This window comes from Neomonachus schauinslandi, chromosome 4 (assembly GCF_002201575.2).
Source record: "Neomonachus schauinslandi chromosome 4, ASM220157v2, whole genome shotgun sequence".
In the NCBI taxonomy this organism is placed as follows: domain Eukaryota; kingdom Metazoa; phylum Chordata; class Mammalia; order Carnivora; family Phocidae; genus Neomonachus; species Neomonachus schauinslandi.
The window spans coordinates 126771553-126793762 of NC_058406.1; the positions used below are offsets into that span (position 1 = coordinate 126771553).

General features: G+C 39.4%; 2 protein-coding genes across 2 annotated transcripts in view; one reads left to right on the plus strand and one right to left on the minus strand.

Moving 5' to 3' along the window:
* TRAM1 (translocation associated membrane protein 1) overlaps positions 1–17599 on the minus strand; it is a 32303-nt gene extending 14704 nt beyond the window's left edge. Inside the window, exons 1-6 of the mRNA XM_021688633.2 lie at positions 17278–17599; positions 9310–9373; positions 7045–7166; positions 6804–6920; positions 5385–5443; positions 3610–3694 (exon numbers count right to left, since the gene is read on the minus strand). Coding sequence (XP_021544308.1) covers positions 3610–3694; positions 5385–5443; positions 6804–6920; positions 7045–7166; positions 9310–9373; positions 17278–17400 — 570 coding nt within the window. The 5' untranslated portion in view covers positions 17401–17599. The remainder of the gene's footprint in view (positions 1–3609; positions 3695–5384; positions 5444–6803; positions 6921–7044; positions 7167–9309; positions 9374–17277) is intronic.
* A 76-nt stretch (positions 17600–17675) lies between these two features.
* XKR9 (XK related 9) overlaps positions 17676–22210 on the plus strand; it is a 92297-nt gene continuing 87762 nt past the window's right edge. Inside the window, exon 1 of the mRNA XM_021688634.1 lies at positions 17676–17724. The gene's annotated coding sequence lies outside the window, so the exon portion shown is untranslated. The remainder of the gene's footprint in view (positions 17725–22210) is intronic.

The window sequence follows — 22210 nt, forward strand, 5'->3', positions numbered from 1 at the left end:
GGCTCTGCATTCTGCTTGTCCCTCTCCCTCCCCTTCTGTCCCTCCCCACCACGCGCTCTCTCAAAAATAAATAAATAAAAAATAAAGACTAAAAAAATTCTTTTATACTTGAATGGAAAAAAGACATAATGAAAATGAGTTATTAGAAAAGCTTTATCAAAGTTCTAGGCGCGCCTCGGTGGCTGAGTTAGTTATGCGTCAGGCTCTTGGTTTCAGCTCAGGTCATGACCTCAGGTTTGTGAGATCAAGCCCCGCATCAGGCTCCATGCTTAGTGCAGAGTCTGCTTGTCCCTCTCCCTCCCCCTGCTTGTGCACTCTTTCTCAGATAAAGAAAATCTTAAAAAAAAAATAACTTTATCAAAGTCTCTTATTCTTAATGCTAATGTTTAAATAATTAATATAAGAATGAAATCATGGCATGATGACTTAAAATTCTAATTGTCTCCTTTTTCATGGAAAAGCTAGTAAATATGGTACATTAAATCAAAATAAGTTCTAAGATTATAAATAACTTCAAGTGACATTTTCAGTTGTTATTCCAACATCTTTTTATTAAAAAGATCAGCCATATACTTTAATAAATTTCTGTTCTTATAAGAAAATGCTTTTCTTGGGCGCCTGGGTGGCTCAGTTGGTTAAGCGACTGCCTTCGGCTCAGGTCATGATCCTGGAGTCCCGGGATCGAGTCCCGCATCGGGCTCCCTGCTCGGCAGGGAGTCTGCTTCTCCCTCTGACCCTCCCCCCTCTCATGTGCTCTCTCTCATTCTCTCTCAAATAAATAAATAAAATCTTTAAAAAAGAAAAAAAAAAAAAAGAAAATGCTTTTCTTAACTACACTGTACTTGTAAAAAAAATTGATTTCAAACTTAATATCATAAATATGCCCAAATATAAGGCAAAGATTTTCCCCTAAACCACAGATGGAGCCATCTCATATTTAAATCTTTTCAAAACTCTTATGTAATAGGGATCAATATCGATTATTTTGAATAAGAAATACATGTTTGGGTAAGATACACAGCCTTAAAAACCTTAATCAGTGTGATTTCTAAGTGCTTATAGGGGGCCTAGCAGAGGAATTAGTGGAAGATGATGTACTCTGGAAAAACTGAGAGGATTCAAAAAGTGGCTCTAGTGATGAATGATAGATATGAACAACAAAATTGCATATGGAAAGTGTGAATATAACTTCCATGAAGGGGGAAGGGGAAAACGCATTATTTCCAATTTAAAATACTTCACAGGATATACAATCATATGCATGTATAAATAAACTAAATAAACTGAATATGAGAAATAAAATATTTGGCTAAATATTTCATTGAGACTTCTCCGAAAGCCCACATATTCAAGTTGGCTAAGAAATTACATGTGAATGTTCTTATGGGCAAAATGGAATAATGTTTATATTGAGGCATACATATTGTATGTGTTTAAAATATTCTCCTTAAAAGAGACAGTTATTTGTGACTAACACACCTCTTGAACTGCTACTAACAGTAGTAGTGTTCCTTTCTTTCTTCATTTCTCTGTAGGATCAGTTCAAAACAATCACTGTACTAGTTTCTTCCAGTAAAGAGTTCTTCCAAAAATAATTTTCATAGAGTAAATTTTAAGAAACTGTTTAACACATATGCAGCTGTTACTTTCAAATTATGTTAATTACTTGAAACAGTTACTTTTGACTGTCATATGTAGGTGTTAAAAATAGTTTCAGTTAAGTTCTAAGTTATGCAAATTATTCCATAAAAATTAGATTGCATTTCTGGAGAAATGCCATCTGGCAGGAATTGATAAGGAAAGAACTTTGAAAACTAAAATGAACAATTACTTTGAAATGTCCTTCTTTATTTACATGGTCAATGACTAAGACAGATTAATAATGAAGCCCAGAGGTATTATGTCTATGGGTATACAAATATGTGCATGAAGAAAGCTTTAAATATTTGAGCCACGGTACTAAGACATTAAGAAACTATGGTGTTCTCAGCAACACTGCCCAACAGAACTTTCTACAATGATGGAAATGCTCTCTATCTCTGCTATCCAAAATGGCAGACAGTATGGCCACATGTGGCTAAATGAGTACCTGCAATAGGGCTAAGTGTGACTAAGAAAGTACATTTTGTTTTTAACTGTAATTACTTTAAATGTGGCTAGTGGCTTCTGTTTTGGGCAGTGCAGCTCTAGGACATCTGTGGTTCGCACCAGGTGCTTACTGCATATGGAAGGGCTTCTGGAAATTGTGAGCCTAAGGATCTTAACACAGTTCTAAGCCAAAGGTTTTATGGATCTTCATCCTAATCCTTATAATCAGTTTAACTAGAAAAACACTCCACTTGAAAAAGAAATCAACATAAAAAGAACTTTCAAGCCACAGTATATGAACTCTATTTGGTGCAGTTTTCTGATCATAGCAGACAACATCAATGATGACAGACACAGAGGACACAAAAACCACAGACACAAAGCAGTAGTAAGTCAGGCAGCTATACCCTGGATTAGCTACTTGCAGTACATATAGAAATGGTGTGGCTTTGGAGAAGGCAGAGATGAACTGGTCATTTTACACTTCTATCCTGAAAAGCGTCTCAAAGTAAGGGAGCTTTAAATGTGGACAAATGTAAATATATATTCAACCAACAGAGAGTATAAAGAATCCCCATGTAGCCCTACCCAGCTTTAATAGTTATTAACTCAGGACTAGACTTGTTTTGTCTGTATTCCTGTATAAGGATTTTAAAAATAATCTCTTCCTGAAAAAGGGAATACGAGTGTTTGATTAATTTAACGGTATTCCCAGAAAAAGAACTGATGTGCTGGGATCATAAAATTAGAGCATATCAGTGTGAATGAAGCCCAAGGAGAGCACAGAGGAAAAGGGAGCAAACCAGCAAAACCCCTGTGGAGCACAGGTGAGCTGCTGTATTTAGTTTCAAGCAACAGGGAGGTGGTATGGTTTGAGAGAGGAGTTAAAGAAAGGCACTAAAGTGTACTCTGAGATTTCACAAAGTCTGACTTTAGAAGTACTGAGGGTAAAATAGAAAGAAGGATACTGTACTCCTCCAGGTGTTATTTGTTCAAATAAAACAAACATCTTTCTCAGATGCTAAGAAGAATGCTCCTCCCATTTTGGGAAAAGCTTCACTGCTGAGTATTTAACTATGGCTTACTTTATTTAATACTGAATTTTTTTTCCCTGGGCCTTAACACACAGAACTATTAGTTGCAGAATAATCTGATTAATCCTTTTGTCTCATTTGTGAAACTCCTAAGAATATCAATAATATAAAACTAATATTACATTTCAAAATTTGTTTAAATTTTATTTAAAATTACCACTGATACAGTTTTAAGACAGGAGATTAACATGTCAAATGTAAAAGAGTCCACTCTCAGTTAAAATATGACAAAAGTTTTTTTCAAGAAATATGTGAGGATATTTAGTCTTTGTGGAAAGAGGGGAGGTAGAAGAATAATGGGGGAAGAGTTGAGGTGGGAAAGAAAAAGGGAGGTTAGAGATGTGAGGAAATGTTTAATTTTAGAGTGACTTTTCAAAAAAAAAGGGAAAAAAATGACAACTTTTAAAATTACAAAATCCCAGCTTACTTTTTTGGTTTTCTGGAAGTAGAGTTCAGGAAAAGCATGAAACCAGTAAGCCAACTGGGCTATGTAGAAAAACTTCATTTGAAATCTGCACAAGAAAGGAAAAAAAATACCTTTTAAAGCATGATATTTTTAAAGAATAAAGTAAAAACCAACGCTGCAAATCAGGATGTACTAAGTAGCCACCTTCGTGTTATCATTTCAGGTCTCCCTGCAGTTCTCTGTGCACCTTTAACAACTCCCCAGCAGCCACTTCCCTGTCTCTCTAGAATATTCTCACCACCAGTTGATTCCTCTGGATTAAACAACAGATGCAAAGACATTATCTGCAGAACCCTGACAACCTGCACGCTCGCTGGGAGGAACCAGACCCCCTTGTCTATTAGTACATTAATACTGATTAGTATGTCATGCTAGCTACTGAAAACATAAGGAACATGACTTTGAGGGAATCACCTTACAGACCTTTAAGGTTTCATCAAAAGGAAAGCAGGAAGGGCAAAAAGATGGACACAAAACCGAAAGTGCCTAGATAAACGATCACCTGAAATTGGTATAATCCCAACTGAAAATATCCCCTGGCTTTTTTCTTAGGGCAATATGGTAACTCTACCTGGTTGGAATACTGAGAGAGCCCCCAAATAAATGGAGGCAAACCAGGATTAGAAAGAGGAATACGGCATGGAAGTGTTCCCCAGGAGATAGAGCTCATCAGCCTAGAATCACTAGTCTCTTGATATTATACCCCTCCAGTCTTCCTGCTTTCTCTTTGTTCTCCCTTCCCCTTTTCCTCCAGACTTCTAAAATTGAAAACACAAAACCAATTGGAAATAAATTTTTGGGGGGAGAGGGGAGATAGTCCCATATAAATATGATGTTTATAACCCTACTGCATAAAAGCTCACTGAATTAATATCATTTTTAAAAGTCAGAATGACTCAGCAGCGTGGGTATTATTGCTGGACTTAAAACAAAGGTATGCATGGTCATGTTATTTCCTTTGTATCTTTTTCTCCAATTCTCAAATCACAATGCATTTACTGAATGCTGTCTAGGCGACAAACACCTACATATGGCCTGGCACACCGAAGGATATATAATATAAAGAGACAGTTCCTACTTGCTGTCAAGGTACACAGAGTCTTGGTGGGTATGGGCACAATACAAGACTTACATAGATGGAACAATTATAGAACATTCATGACAATGTAGAGATATTACCTAAAATATTATATACCAAAATGACACATTCAGGAAAGCAAAAGACAATATAGGCTAACGTAGCAAGGAAAAATAATATGGAATAGTCGTGCTAGAGCTGGGCTTGAAGAATGAGTAATTTAACTGAATGTCTTTGCAACACTGAGCTTTTTTATAGGACTGTATAGAAACCTTGGGGGCTAGAAAGATAAAAAAGAGACAATCGCTACCCTGAAGTTTACAGTGTAAGAGAGTAAAAAAAGACTGGGGCACAGAAAAGGAGCAAAAAGTACAGCGAAGATGGAGAACTGATGAGGAGAAAGGATGAGGGAGAAGGGAAACCAGAACTAAATTAAGATTGTTAAAATCAGTTTTCTCAAGCTAATGAACATGTTGGAAATATTAATTATACATGAAAAAAGATCATGAGAATTTTTTTCTTATGGCAGAGGGACTGCCAATGACATACCTATTGTATGAATTTGCCAAAGTCCTAAAGAGAATGACAAGAATGGGTTCTGCTTAAAAGTGACACAACCATGGTCCTTAACTAAGAAAAGCCTGCTAAAATGACTTACGTCATCAGGTTATGGGGATAAGCCCTCCACAAGATAGTTGGGTCTGAGATGTAGTTTTCCTAAGGAAGAAGATATAAAAATTAGCCTATTGAGTATAATGCAAACTTCTTGGAAAATAAGACAGTATTTTCATTTCTTACACATTTATAATTTCCCAGATCAGGCACTCCAAAGAGCCCACTGAAGTTAAACTTTTTAGTTGTTTTAGTTATTTTTGATTCAGTTGAATTGCTTATTTTAGCAAATTGAAAATCACTATGAAAGATATGAAGTCAAATAAGCATAATTCCTGGTCTTCAAAATTCAATAATCCAATAGAGTAAAAAATACATGTATGTGAACAAACATAAAACAATCAAAAAACAGTAATGGTACATAACAGAGGCAACAACAGCTATGGGAGAGATGAATTTTGTCTTGGGTGATCAGAGAAGGATTTCGGGAAAGACGGAGCACCTGACAGGAGATGGAGGATTAAGGTGCTGCCAAGTTTTATAGGATGATGTCCACACACTAACCCAAATCTTTTTCTTGGATAACCAGATCTATTCAGTGAGAATTACTGCACATGTGTAAAAAACAAAAACAAAAAACCTCTCATGTGACTTATCTTTAGTAAGAGTATTTTCCTACTGAAATGTAACACGATTATGTTTAAAAAAATTATTCAATAGATTTTAAGCAGAAATTACATATATTTATAAAGTATCATTAAAGCAGCAGCATAAAAGGGCATGAGCCCTGGAAAGACTGAGTTTTAATCTATTTCCAAAACTAACTATCGTACACTTTGCCTGTTTATTTATCTCTAACATGGCAATTAAAAAAAAAATTGTGTCCTAACAAACTAAAAAATATGTAAACTCTAGAGTGCTATAAATTCGGAGATTATTAATACTAATACTAATGTAAATACTACCTGCCCCCTCACTAGTTAGAATGATACAGTTAAAGGTTTTGATAGCTTTAACTGTAAAGTTACACAATATTTTAAGTTGCTTGGACACTACCCAGACTGTTTTTAAAAGAGGAAATGACTAGAAACATTACAACTCATATAACCCAGTAAAAGTTATCACTGACTTTTTTCCCTTTTTGCTAATATAGAGATATCTGCAAATGACTACAGGATATAAAAATATTCAGACTGACTAAAAATGAGTAACACTTTCTGAAACATTAAACACGGTTTAGAATTTCTGCTGTATGAAAACTAATGAAAAAGGAGGCTTATCACTGAAACTTGATTTATACTAGTTCAACAGAAGAATTCCTAATCTTAGATAACAAGAATAGAGAAGGGATTTTCTAAGGTTTAGGCTTTGCTTATGAGCATTAAAAATAGGACATCATTTTCTGTTCTGGCTATATAACATAAATACTTTGAGAAATGAAAATTTAAGCATAGTATATACTTACAGATATTAGAATGAATGTGCCCCAAATACAAGAAAAAAGGTAGAATGCACTAAGCTGACCAGATTCATTAAACTTGCTATGTTTCGTTTTGGAGAAGTGCATTCGCCTGTTAATTTTCTAAAAATAAAAACAACCATTAATAATTAAAAAGATATTATAAAGCATATTTAATATGTGACTACTATTAAGTATGGAGCACTAGTATTTTATAAAGTATAGATTTCTAAGATTGTATACTTACATCCAACACATACTCTTGAATTATGGCATGAATAATTATCGCCACTAGCATGTAGAAGAAAACTGTAGCCAAATCTTTGATACCATAGTAATAAAGGGATGCTGATTCAGTAGCTTGTTCTTCTGAAGGCCAAAAAGGAAGAACACACATACACAAAAATATACATAAGATTATAAAAACAGCACTAAGCACAACATAGTTATGGAAACAAACAAAAGAAGACTAACCTAATAAATAAGTTCTATAGAAACATTATAGGTGATTTGCTTTTGGACATCTTGAGTCTTAGGAGCAATGAAAATTGAAAACTACCCAGAAATCCAAGGCCTCAGAAATTACTTACAAAAGACTTGACACATGTTAGTTACCGCCATCAAAGACCAAAAAACAGGGAAGGGGAGGCCATACTCAGATCCTTGGGAAGACTGTAAAATTGATATTATCCCAGGTAGAGATTAGGTTACATCAAAGTTATACTTAGCCTGTCTGTCTGTCTTAAATTTTCTACCTCTTTTCAAACTAGACACTTCATTATGATTCTGATAGAAAAACCGATTTAACCCCTATTTGAATGAGTTTTGACCTATCAGCACTACAGATAGAGCCAACTGCTACTTAAAATTGTTTTTAATCCTCGATATTGTTCTATTTTTCAAAACAAATCTTAATCAAATACTTGTGAGTTGCTGTAAATTATTGTTCTCAAGCTTTATATTTATAGAAATTATTTGGGGGAAAAAAGCACTATTGTTCTCTGGCATATTCAAATTTCAAAATAACTTTTTGATTTTGAGTGATCTGATATCTAAGTCACTAAATCAAATATGGTTGACCCTTGAACAACACAGGTTTGAACTGCCTGGGTCCATTTACCTGCAGATTTTTTTCAAGAAATACAGTACTGCCAATGTACATTCTTGTCCTTATGATTTCAATAACATTTTCCTTTTTAAAATAACATTTTCTTTTCTCTAGTTTATTATGTTTATTATTATTATTATCATACATATATAAAATATGTGTTAATCAACTGTTTATATTATTGGTGAGGCTTCTGGTCAACAGTAGGCTATTAGTAGTTAAGGTTTTGGGGACTCAAAAAATTGTACATAGATTTTTGATTGCACAGGGGTCAATGCCCCTAACCTCTGCATTATTTAAGGGTCAACTGCATTTATACAACTATATATCTAAAATAAACCCAATTCAATGTTATGTAATTGATCCTACATTCTAAATACAGAGCCAAATACTTGTCTGAATATGTTAATATTTTATTAACCAAATACCCTCACCCATGCTGGTTAATTGTATCACTGTATTCAACTACAATCAACTTCCAATAACAGCTTGACTTTCACATTGCATAATTTAGAAATAAAACTTTTAGGGGCGCCTGGCTGGCTCATTTGGCAGAGCATGTGACTCTTGATCTCAGGGTCATGAGTTCAAGCCCCACACTGGGTGTGAAGCCTACTTAAAAATAAAAAAAAAAAAAAAAAAAAAAGAAATGAAACTTTTAAAAATAAAGCCTGAAAGTGTAGTTTGGATGCTACTGTAACTCCTAGAGCTTACGGACATTTAGAGGTAGAGCACAACAAAAACATGAAAATAAAATAGGCTTATAAGGATTGTTACTTTAGGTCTAAAGCATAATTCATAGGTCAGAAAAACTGAACCTAAATATTGTACCTTTAGAAACCTTGATTGAACAATAATACTTTATTTTTTTTTTTTTTAAAGATTTTTTATTTATTTATTTGAGAGAGAGAATGAGAGACAGAGAGCACGAGAGGGGAGAGGGTCAGAGGGAGAAGCAGACCCCCCGCTGAGCAGGGAGCCCGACGTGGGACTCGATCCCGGGACTCCAGGATCATGACCTGAGCCGAAGGCAGTCGCTTAACCAACTGAGCCACCCAGGCGCCCGAACAATAATACTTTAAACAAATATTCAATATCTATTCTTAGAATTTTCTTATGAAAAAGATCAGAGGGAATAGAAGGGAAAAAAAAAAGTTCTCCCATGGAAAATCAAGTCCATTTACAAAATACACAATAAACATTAAACACATAAAATCTGATTTTCATAGGGTGAAGTCAACAAAATACATCATTTCTTGCATTATAAAATTATCAAAATAACATTCAGTCTAATCATGAATGAAATCTATTAAAATTAAAGAATTTAGTATTCACGGTAATTTCCAAGTTTGTTCAAGTAAAACCTTCTACTTAAATAGAAAATTCTGAAAGAAAACTACCTACCTGTTGCAGGGAGGGTAACATTGTACTGAAGAGTAACAAAAATGATAGAAGCTTTTGCTGTTATCTAGAAAAAAAGAAAAAAAAAAGATCAAGTCAATTTGTGACCTTCTCCCAAATAGGTCAAGGGAGAAAACATTGTAAGTTCTGCCCCCAAATCTAAGAACCAAGGGCACCCTAGTTCTTGTGGCCCTGTGACAGGCACAACTGAATTCCTGATCATTCAGGGGTTGAGCTTGGGAGTGCTGCAGTTTAGATGAGTTTGTGAGTTTCTGTTAGTCCTAACTTTAAGATTTCAAAAGAGACACTCTGTAGTTTCAGTGATTCTCTACTCTAGACCTGTACAATGAACAAAGTTCCTATTAAAAAAAATTGAAATGTAAATTAATAAAGGAAAGGAAGCACAGTTACCACCACTAAAAACTGATCAAGCTGGGGTCTGTGGTATGTGTATGTGTTTCTCTCTCACACACCTGGGATAGTTAAGTCCTCAATAAATATTTAACTGACCTGATTATTGGTAAAAGTGAAGTGGTCAGAACAGAAAAATGGAATGCTTACTCAGTATTTATAGGCACCAGGTAATGTGCTAGACAAGAATGGATAACCAAGATGAATGATACAATCCCTGACCACTCGTAGCTCAGTTGGGTCAGGAAGATGGGTAAACAAATTGTTATAGTATTATAGAATCAGTGCCAACAGGTATTCAGGATAGACAATGAATTTTTTTTGTTTTTGTTTTTTTCCTGGGGTGGGGAATAAGGCATATTATGGAAAGGCTTCTCAGAGGATATGGTGTGGAACTGTCTCTTGTTGGAAAACGGAAGTTCTCTAGGCTCATAAAGGGGGATGAAGAGGGCAGCACAGGTAGAAGAACAGAAAGCACAAAGGTTAAATAGCGAACATGAGGCCCGGCACGGATACACATCAGTAAGCGGTAGAAAAGCCTAGAAAACTTCTCAAGTGCTAGAAAGGGCCTTGTTTGTTAGACTAAATAGTTTAGATTTTATTTTGGCACAATTAGAGAATTAGGAAGTGGGGGAAGTTCATTTGTGCTTTTTAGAAAGATCATGGATGTACCTAGTAAGTGGTCTTTGAAGCCCCCTCAAATCCATTCTCCACACTGCAACCAGAGTCATCTTCTGACCGTGTTAACACCTTTCCCCATGCCCACCCATCCCCTACCTCCACCCTGAAAATTCTTCACTGGATTCCCATTCTTTCTAGGATAAAGAACAAAATCTTTTTTTAAAGATTTTATTTATTCATTTATTTACTTACCTATTTATTAATTCACTTATTTAGAGAGCATGAGCAGGGGTGTGTGGGGAGGAGCACAGGGAGGGAGAGAATCCCAAGCAGACTCCCTGCTGAGCACAGAGCCCAATGCGGGGCTTGATCCCACAACCCTGAGATCATGACCTGAGCCCAAATCAAGAGTTGGACGCTCAACTGACCGAGCCACCCAGGTGCCTGAAGAACAAAATCTTTAATGTGGCCCATACAATAATCTATGATCCTTCCCCTCTGCCTCTCCAGCCTTACCTCAGACCACTGCCTCCTGGATTCCTCCCATCACAGGGTCTGTGCACATGCAGTGCTATCGGAAACCCTACTGAAAACTTTCCCCCTTCAGATCTCAGTTCAATCACACCTTTTCAAGGAAGCCTTTGTTAGATTATCTCAGAGATGATCTAACGTCCTTTGTTAGATTATCTCAGAGAATTGTGTTCCTTTCTTTCAAAACACATACTCTTGGTGTGATAATATTACTAATTTCTGTCACACTCATTAGAAAGTAAGCTCCATAAGATCTGGGACCATGCCTGTTTCTTCACTGTATGTTTAGAGCCCAGCATGGGGCCTGACCCATGTTAGGTGACTGATCATCTCTGTTGATTAAATACTAAATAAAAAATAAACTGGAGTAGGTACACAAGTCAAATATAAGACTTCTGCAAGAGACCACATGAAAGATAATAAGGCCTGAACTAAGGCAGTGGTAGTGGGACAGAGACAGTACTTTTGGGGCAGAATAAGGCGTGGGGAGCGAGAGGGAAGAGTCAAAGATTATGTATGGATACTTACAGCTTGAACAAGTGAAAGTAATACTATTAATAAAATGTGGAATACAGGAGGGGCAGCAGCTTTTGGGGAAAAGAGAAAAAACTGAGTTTTAGACAGACTGATTTCTGTGAGATATGCAGGTGGAAAGACCAATAGGCAGATAAGCCTAAGACTTGAACTCTGCAGGGAGACCCTTGCTTAAAGACTTGGGAGTCTCTACTTAGAGTAGGTAGTTAAAGCTGTGGGGGTATTTAAATAATCTATGGAGAGTGCACAGTGTTTGCAGAGAAATAGGACAACAGAACCATGAAGGTGGCAGAGAAAAAGCTGGTGGCAAAATAAGAAGAAATGATCAGAGAGGCAGGAAGAGAATGAAGACAGATAGATGCCCCCAAGGCCAAGGGGTAACATTTCAAAAAGGCGTGGTTAATAAAGTCAAAGTTCCAAAAGAGACTTGGCAGGAAAGGAGTACAATGAACTACATTTTAAGAAGCCATCAGGGGTCATGGCTTGAGTGATTCCAATGAAACAGTGAGAGCAAAAACCATACCATAGACTGAAGAACACAGGAGAAACAAAGTGGTATCCAGCGATAGATGCCAGGTCAAGATTTATGTTGTTTTTATGAGAGAGACTGAGCTTATGTGGGGGCAATCAGGAAGGTGCCAGGGAAAAGGAAGAAATTAAACATTTAAGGAGACAATGGATAGAAAGATCTGGTAAGAAATGAAATGTAAGGATAGAGCTAGAAGTTAATCTTGAAGTTTTCTTCTTAGATGGGAAAGAAGGTAGCAATGGATGAGACAGGTAAGTTCAAAAGGCAGGAAAAGTGAAGAAACACACATTTAGTAAACTCTTATTTTCCCTGTGGTGGAAAAAAAAGCAATGAGATCTGTTCAGCATGATTAGGGACTTGAATGAGTATTTATATCATTCCTATAGGGAAAGGAGCTGGCCAGAGAAAAGTAAAAAAGATCACTGGGTGTTATTGATGTCTGAGATTAGAAGCCTTTGATTTGTAATATAATCTATCAGCACAAGTTACGACTTTCTCTGGCAACCCTTAGCAATCCATGAATGGAAAAGCACAGAAAAGGCAGAGGGTGCAGTGAATTGATGGTTGGATATTTGCAGGGCTAATATGGAGAAAAGACCAAGAGGGAAGGGAGCTGAGGCCTGGGGTGAGTGTGGACAAGCAGTTAAAGTCTTCAGGAAGAAAGCAAAGCAATGAGGGGGCCAAGGCACCATAAAAGCTTATACTAGGTGGAGAGTTGGCACACGAGCAGTAGAATGAAGGAGGTGAAACATGTAGGTTGTGGCTGAGCTTTGCTATATTGGAATTCAGAATCTGGAAACAAGGCAGGCCTACGTGATAAAGTCCACGGTATGGCCACTAAAGTGAGTTGCTTAACCGTCGTAGATATGGAAAGGTCACTTGAATAGAAAAGGCCAGCAAGGGTTCTGGTATTATCATTTGGGTCATTCACATGAATGCACTAGAGCAGAATGATGGCATGGGTTTCCAGGGCAATACTGCTTTTATGTGATCATTTTTAATAAAGTTGACTGATGATCAAATTTCATTTTTTGATATCTTTGTTTAGACTCCACATATATTAACACATACATACGTTCTCCACACACCTGTTTCTAGTTTAGAATATGACGTCACCACTATCATAGCTAAGAAAACTTCTCAAGAGTCCTTTACAAATGACAAGTAAAATTCTTCAGATAAATTTAATATCAAATACCAAAAGCAACAAAAATTAGATTATCTTTCTATGGTAGGCTTCCAAATAAAATTACAATCTGGCCTCCAGCTACTTTAGCATGTGTCATTAAAAGTAGAGCAAGAGGAAAAATACAAACTACACACCTCAAAAAGTTTACAGAAAAATCATGCTACTAGCTTTTCCAGGCCTCCTAAGCCTCACACCTCAGCAAGCATTGCTTTCACCTAATATTACAATCAATTAATAGTAAGGCAAATTAATTTGGAATAAAATATGCTGCAGAAATATATAATGTACTCAAAAGTAAACATAACTGAGTTTATGACAGTTTTGGACATTTATAACACTGCTTTCCATTTACAAGAATGAAACTTACTCAGATACATCTTGAACAGGTTCCACAAAGTCTAAGGCATTATCTAATTCTATGTTGTATGTAGTATCATGAATATCCTAATGTTTCCTTAATCAAGAGGTCACCAGTTTGGGCTTGATGTTTTTTTCTTGTTAAAATTATACTGTACTTGTCAGAGGAAGGTGTGATTTACTACATTGCCTATATGCCCGAAAGATAAAGACAATTTCTGAATATCACATTTCACTTCCCCATCACCTTAAGCTTAAATAAAATTAAGTTCTTAATAAATGAGATGGAGGGGCGCCTGGGTGGCTCAGTTGGTTAAGCGACTGCCTTCGGCTCAGGTCATAATCCTAGAGTCCCGGGATCGAGTCCGCATCGGGCTCCCTGCTCAGCTGGGGCTCTCCTTCTCCGTCTGACCCTCTTCCCTCTCGTGCTGTCTCTCATTCTCTCTCTCAATTAAATAAATAACATCTTTAAAAAATAAAAAAAAAAATAAGTGAGATGGAAAGAAAATGTTAGCATTAAGGCATGTCATCCTTAAAAATACAATAAACCTCCAAAACAGTTCCAAGATAGCTGTAATTGTAAATGTTCCCCCAAATCTGCACAGCACAAACCACCTAGACTCCTGCAAAGAAGCTCCCTTCCAGAAGAAAATATTCCTCTTGGAAACCCCTAACTCCTCACTCCTTTTATCCTCACTTGGATTCATAACACCCTTCTATTTTTCAACTGTTCAAATTTTCCCAACTCAAATAGGAAGCCATTAACTAAAGATCATGATTTGCATTATGTAGACAGATACTGACTGTATTAAAACCATGATTTCAAAATTTACAAGGAATTCTTGGTAACATGAAGTTTCCCAGAAATTAAACTTAGATTTCTCCAAAACAGACTACTTTTTTTTAATTAACCTTTTTACATATAATCTCTTTAGATGCTAACCATGGGACCCTTCTCTCACCTAAAAACGCTGTCTTCTATTTTCAACTTTGATAAATATCTAATGAATAATAATAGCTACTATTTATGGCATGGCTCCTGTAAACCAAGCACTGAACTAAAGCCATGATACACATTAATTTAATTCTCCAAGTAACCCAATGAGCCCTGTTTTGCAGAAAGGAAACAAGTTCTGAGAAGTTAAAATGATCTGCCCTAGGTCACCCTGTGAGCAAGCTGCAGAGCCCTAACTTGAACATGGACCCCTTTACTACAGCATCTACACTTCTACAGTATATTTATATTGATTTTTCATTTTGGTTAGTAATACAGTAGCTGTTATCACTTTGTCAATTTCTTCGTAAATCCTCTGACATTTTCTCAATATATTCACACAAAGGGCTTAACAGGTTCTACTGCAAAAACATCAACTTCTCTATTATTTTAACGCAAATACTGTAATTCTATAGTTATGTTAATTTTGAGGTTCAGCAGCAATTATTTTAAAAGTCAAATAGCTAAACTAATTTCGTCAATTTTTCCCTGATACGTAGATAACATGGTACAACTTGCACAAACTTCCTTCTTCTGTATATTACTTTAATGTTCTCTTTTGAACTAAAAACTTCTATTTAGATCTTTGTTGTGTTTACTTAGATTTATAAATTTTACAGATTTACATAGAAGCAAAAATCCACTCACTATTAAAAAAATCATTGACATGGGGTGCCTGGGTGGCTCTGTGGTTTAGAGTCTTTCAATTTTGGCTCAGGTCAAGATCTCAGGGTTGTGAGACTGAGCTTCGTGGTAGGCTCCATGTTCAGCAGAAGTCGGCTTGTCCCCCTCCCTCTGCTCCCCCCCCCCCCTAAACAGCCCCCACTTAAATAAATACTTAAAAAAAAGAAATCACTGCTACGTGAGGCAAGGTATAGGTGGTGAACTTCCACAGAAACGCGGTAAGAGACTATGAAAACTTTTACATAAAAGCAAAGTTATACCATTTCTAAGTGTCGGGATTTCTGATTAATATTCCATTTTACTCAAAGCACTGCAAATATACCCTGCAGGTAATTTTATTCTTAGATCATATTTTTAAAGTCAGGAATTCTTACCATATGGAGATGGGTTATGAAAAGTTTTACAAAATTGAATATACTGTACATACAAAAGTATTACTTCTAATATCAAAACAGAAAGTATAAATATAAAATTCAGAGAGTACAAATGTTTAGAATTGCATTTTTAATATGATACACTCATATAGTACTTTAAACAACCATCAGATGCAGTCACACCATATTATCTGATCCCTGTAACCTAACAATGACTGAGAATACCACAGGTGCTGTTATTTCCTTACACTGAAAAGCTGAGGCTTAGACTTAGGTCACCCAAAATAGGTAAGTAGCACAGGGCCAGCCTAAAAGCGTGGGACATATGTTAGTTTCCTTCTACCTTCCCTTCCACCATACCTACTACCTCCTGAGCCGTGGGCTAAGTGGAATAAATGACACTGTCAGGAATAAAAACATCTGTCTAGATCCAGAAAAGCCTTTGAGAAGAGAAGCAAAAGTAGACAAAATGTTAAGTTACCTAATAAGATTTTAAAACCCACGTGGAGTCCACCTAAAAATTTTATTCATCTTATTCATAAAAAAAGTATTCGGCTGTCACTGGCAGTCTCATTCTACCAGTTTTCCTCAAGAATTTTTAATGTCATTCATCCAACAAATATTTTTTAAGCACCTACTACGTCTCAGGTGCTATTCTGGGCACTGGAAGCAGAGTAATAAAACCTCTAAGTTTCTGCCCTCTCTGAGGTTATATTTCATGAGGAGAGAGACAAACAATACAAAAGTAAAATAATCAGTGTATTTGATGGGGCGTAGCGTCTATACAGAAAAATTTAAAAGGAAAAGAAGTTAAGGAATGGGCGTGTGTACTGAGGAGCGAGGGAAAGAAAACCGTAGGATGTTATATACACGTTCACCTTGCAAAGTTTATTACCCACATTCAACAGCTGTTAAATAAGTCATCAAAATACTAGATATGTGGGAAGAGAATTTACACACTCCTGACATTTCCATCCTCTCATATTTCACGAAACAAAAAGAAAATCACTCGGCTTCTTGGCACTGCTGTTCAGAAGCGAGATTTATGGATCAGACCTTGTTTCTTTAAGGGAAAAGCAAGAGCACGGCAAAAAGTTCGCGAAGTGGCAATAATACCAGTTTGGGAGAGAAGAATGAAAACAATCGGGTGTGCCTCAGTGTGCCGAACTCGTGGCGATCACTCGCTGCCCCGCGGCCACCGCCCTTCAAATAGGGAGCGGACGCCCGGCTCCGTCGGTTTCGCGTTCATCCCAAACTCGGTCCTACAGGGCCCCCCGAGGCCTGGCCTCCACTAATCTCCAGCCCTCGCCGGCCCGACGCACTCGGCGCCCAGGGCCGGCCACCCGCCGCCTGCCCGGAGCCAGCTCGGCAGCGCAGGGGCCGCCCTCGCCGCCCGCCGGCCCCTCGCCGGCTGCCACGTAACCCTTCGCGGCAACCAGGAACTGCGCGGCGCGGCCGACGGGAGGGGACGGGACGGGGACGGGGAAGGCGGCGGGGGCTGGGTGTGCGCGGCGGCTAAGGGAGCGACGCGGCGGCCCCCCGCTCCTGCGGGCGGCGGCCAGGCCTGCCGGGGCTCGGCATCCCGAGGCCGGCGTGGGGCACGGCAGGGCAGGGCAGGCCTGTACCTAGGGGTCCGGGGGACCCGCAGCTGCCCCCGGTCCGGTCCCCCGCGGTCCGGGGCCGAGGGGCCGAGGCTGGCAGCCCGAGGAAGGGGCGGCGGGGCGGTTGGGGCGCGGGGCGGACTCACCTCGAACATAAGCCCCAGCAGGAAGACCATCGCCACACAGGAGACGATGTCCGCGTGATTCTGCAGGATGAATTCGTGGCTCAGGACCGGGGGGCTCTTAGTGCTTTTCTTGCGAATCGCCATGGTGAAGCCACCGCCCGTGCCTGCAGGTGCTCCTCCCCGGCTCCGCTCTTTCCAGCTGCTCACCGACTAGCTGCCGCCGCTGCCTCCCCCTGACTGCTCCTCACAGCCCCGCCGCTGCCGGTCGCTGGGGCTTCACTTCCCATCCCACAGCCAGTACGCAGCCGCCGGGGCCGCCCGGAAAAAAAAAAAAAAAAAAGAAGGCAAGCCCGCAGCGGGGGTGAGCATGCGCACCGGGGAGACGGGGCTCGCTCGTGCCGGGGTAGCCCCTGCGAGCCCACAGCGCCGCCTGGGGACCGGAGGCCGTCGACCCACGGCCCCTCCTGGGTAAGGAATAGGAGCGGCACGCCCACTGCTCCGCTCCAGGATGGAGGTTGGGAGTCGTTCGTTTGAGGCGCGAGCTTCCTGCGCCTAGTTAACAGGCTGACTCCGCGGCTGGTCGAGAATGGCCACGTGCTGTGGCGTGCGTGGCCGCAAGCATGCCTTCCCGCCGTCCTGGCCACTCTGGGCTTGGGTGTCAGTGCTTGCTTCTATATAGATTGTCGCTTCTTGTAAGCCAAAGCCACCACCACGGTAATCTAAACATAGGACTATACAGCCTAACTACACAAGGGTAAGATGCATTCTTCGGATTTATTTATTTATTTATTTTTAAAAAGATTTTATTTATTTGACAGAGAGAGAGAGAGACAACCAGAGAGGGAACACAAGCAAAGGGAGCAGGAGAGGGAGAAGCAGGCTTCCCGCAGAGCAGGGAACCCCACGGGCCTCGATCCCAGGACCCCAGGATCATGACCCGAGCTGAAGACAGACGCTTATTGACTGAGCCACCCAGGCTTCAGTTTTAGCATCTTAAAAATTAACTTCAGAGTTATTTTAAGCACTCCTGGGGACTAAAAACAACAACAACAACAACAACAACAAACCATTTGTTGAAAGCTTGAACTAGTTTATTTTTTCTTTTTTAAAAAGAATACTTCCTATTCCGTCCCACCTACCCATCCCCATCCCTCCCTGCCTCTCACTGAAGACCATCAGGATTAGTTTGGGTTTACTTGCTTGATACTTATTAACAACATTTCTTAGTAATCTAGAGAGATGGTAAAAAAGGTTTGTGGACTAGACAGATCTTCCTCTTTCATCTTTCTACCCAAACCAAGACTCCTTTGTCTTCTTTCTCTTAAATCGCACCGTTCTTTACCCATTTGCCAAATCTAGAAACCAAAATCATCCTGGACTGATACCTTTCAGCATCCTTCCACGTCCAAACTATTATCACGCTCAGGTAATTCACGCTTCCTTTTCCCCCTTTCCACTGCCACAGCCTCAGGAGGAGACTTACCTTTTACCTACAAAATTACAACTTTGTTGAATTGTTGAGTGGTTTAAGATGATGGGTTTTTGAGTCAGAATTCTGCCACTTATTACCTGAATGACGGTGGGACAAATTACTTAATCTCTGAGACTTGATTTCCTCATTTATTTATGTATTCATTTATTCAAAAAATATTGAGCATCTACTCATATGCTAGGCACTGGGGATACAGAACTGAAGGAAAAATAGAAATTAACCTGTTCTTAGGAGCTTTCATTCTAGAGAGGGGAGAGGATCTTTAAACAGGATTTAGAAAGTGAAACATGTTAAGTTGAGATGAGGGTACTGGAGAAAAATAAACAAAGGGAATAGGGAAAGCACAGGGAAGTTACATTTGCCTGAAGACCTTAAAGGAGGCAAGGGACCAAGCTGTGAAGCTATCATCTATTAAAGAGAAGATGATTGTAATTAAATGCAATGCAATTGCATGGGATGAGTCCAGGAAAGTGCTTAGTAGAGAGTTAGGGCTCTCTACACGTTAGCAATTACTGTTCTCCTTTCTGGTCAAATGATTACTAGTTTCACTTACCTCCAAATCACCTTTCAGTTTTTACATTAGAATGATACATCTAACAGGTTCAAAATTTTTTGGTGGTTTTCCTCTTCCTTCATGGATATCTAGCAGGACAAAACAGCCCTTCGTGAATTGACCCTGCCTACCCAGACAGGCTCAAACCCAATCTCAGTGTGAGCATTTCTGACTCCACATACTGTACACTCTAGATCACGCTCTCTTCCCACGCTCCCTGCAGCTTTAGCCTATTGCTGCTTCTGTCTGGAATGTTTTCTCCTATCTTCTTCATACACCCAGCATACTCCCACTGTGCCTTCAAGTCTCATTCATGTGTGATCTCTTTGAAACCTTCGCTGACTTTTATGACTGATCTAGGCATTCTGTCTCTTAGGATTCAATTGTATTTTTTGAAAACAAATTTTAAAATTTTAAGTTAAAATTTTATATTTTTTATAATTTATATCACACAGTTCACCTATTTCAAGTTACAATTTGGTGGTTCTTAGAACCACCAAGTTGTGCAGCTATCCCCATATTCTAACTTTAGAGCATTTTTATCACCCTCCAAAAAAAATCCTGTACATGTTACCACTCACTCTCCGTTTTCCCTCACGGTCTTGGCAGCCCTTGGCAACCACTGATTTACTGCCTCTCTAGATTTGCCTATTCTGACATTTCACATACATAGAATTGTGGTCTTTTGTGACTGGCTTCTTTCACTTAAGATAAGTGAGGGTTTTGGGGTTCATCCATATTGTAGCACGTATCAGTATTTCATTCCTTTTTATGGGCAAAATAATATCCATTGTATGGCTATATCACATCTTATTTATCCATTTATCAGTTGATAGACGTTTGGTTTGTTTCCACCTTTTGGTGATTGTGAGCAATGCTGCTGTGAGCATTAGTGTGTAAGTTTTATATGAACGCTTGTTTTCAGTTCTTTTGGGTGTATACCTAGAGTTGCTGGTCACATGGCAACCTTATGCTTTACTTTTTGAGGACCTATCAGACTGATTTCCAAAGGGGCTGCACCATTTTACAATCCCACTGCAATGTCTGAGGGTTCCAGTTTCTACTCAAACTTGCCAACATTTGTTAGTTTCTGTTGGTTAATTTTTTCCATCCCAGTGGTGTAAGGTAGTATCTTATTGTGTCTTAGACGTGCATTTCTCTACTAATGCTGTTGATTAGTAGCCATTTCATGTGCTTACTAACCATCTGTATATCTTTGGAAAAATGTCTCTTCAAATCCTTTGCTATATATTGGGTTTTTTTTTTTAATTCATTGAGTTACGAGTTTTTAAAATATATTCTAGATACAAGTCCCTTTTCAGATACATGATTTGAAAATATTTTCTCCTAGTCTGTCTTTCTGCTTTCTTGATGGTGTCCTTCGAAGCACAAAAGTTTTTAATTTTGATGAAGCCCAATTGATCTGTGTTCTCTTTTATCATTTGCTCTTTGTGTACTAAGAAATCATTGCTTACGGGCGCCTGGGTGGCTCAGTCGGTTAAGCATCTGCCTTCTGCTCGGTTAGGCATCTGCCTTCTGCTCAGGTCAAGATCTCAGAGTCCTGGGATGGAGTCCCAAGCATCTGCCTTCTGTTTGGGTCAAGATCTCAGAGTCCTGGGACGGAGTCCTGCATGGGCTCCCTGCTCAGCGGGGAGCCTGCTTCTCCCTCTGCCTACCCCCCCCCCACTTGTGCTCTCTCTCTTACTCTGCTCTTTCTCTCTCAAATAAATAAATAAAATCTTGAAAAAAAAATCATTATTTAACGGAAGGCGACAAAGATTTACTCCTGTGTTTTTTTTTTTTTTCTAAGAGCTTTACAGTTTTAGCTTTTGCATTTAAGTCTATGATAAATCAGTTGTATTTTGTACCTCTTCTGATCGCTTCTGTTTTCTCAGTAAAATATGAAACGAAATCATCAGTAGTGGGGATGGTACAATGGAGTTTGAAGAGAGGATGGGGTAAAACTGTGGGAGGGTGAATGGATTGGGGGAACATAATCAGAAAGCAGAGCCTCCTTGAGACTTGTGGACATAAATTCAAAGTGACACTTGTCTCCAGTCACACCCCCTACTTGGATCCGGGTGTGGAGAAGACAGAATGCTGGGTTTTGCAAGGCCTGTGTGGTAGAGGGGCAAGGATGTTGAGGATGTTTGCAGATGAGGGCAGGGCTAATGAAGTGAACGCTGTTAGGCACGGTTGTGCTCCAATCCTCTATCACCCTCCAGCCTACAGTCCACCTTTTTCTGCTGTGAAAGGCAAACCTCTACAGACTGCATCCCTGAGGCTCCCTTGCCCTCTGACTTCTAGTTGAATTCGGCCAAGGGAAGGCACTGGCCAAAAATCAGGAGAGTTTTGGGGATTTATTGTCCTTTGATTCCTCCTTGCTTTACTGTTTCTGGCAGTGGCTGTGTTTTTCTGTGATCTTAGACCTTGTCAGGTAATCCTTCTCTGTTCAGCTCTCCCTGGGCTCAGTGAGCTCATTCTCTCCCTGGCTTCTTCAGGCTGTTGGTGATAATGGCTTCCCACATTTGTAATCATCAGGAGCTTCCCTATCTCTTGTTTGTTCCCTCCACCTGCCCACTCCCCTGTGAACACGCACTTCATTAAACCCTCTCCAGCCAAACCCTTCTGAACATGCCATCTCTTCCTTGCCAGTTCTCTGACAGATGCAAAGGACAGAGAAATAGTGCTGGGGCCTCTGAATGGGGGGCGCCCATGGGGTTGAAGATGGTTGGAGTGGGGCTAGTTGGTTGAGAAGGAAGTGGGCAGGGAGATGGATGCTGGGAGTGAGTTCACATGTTGTCATTGGTCATTGGCCAGGAGATGGCAAGGATATGATGAAGGGAGGAAGTGCTGAGATGAATGGAGGAGGAATGTACTGGAAGGGAGGAGTCAAGGCACCAGGAAGC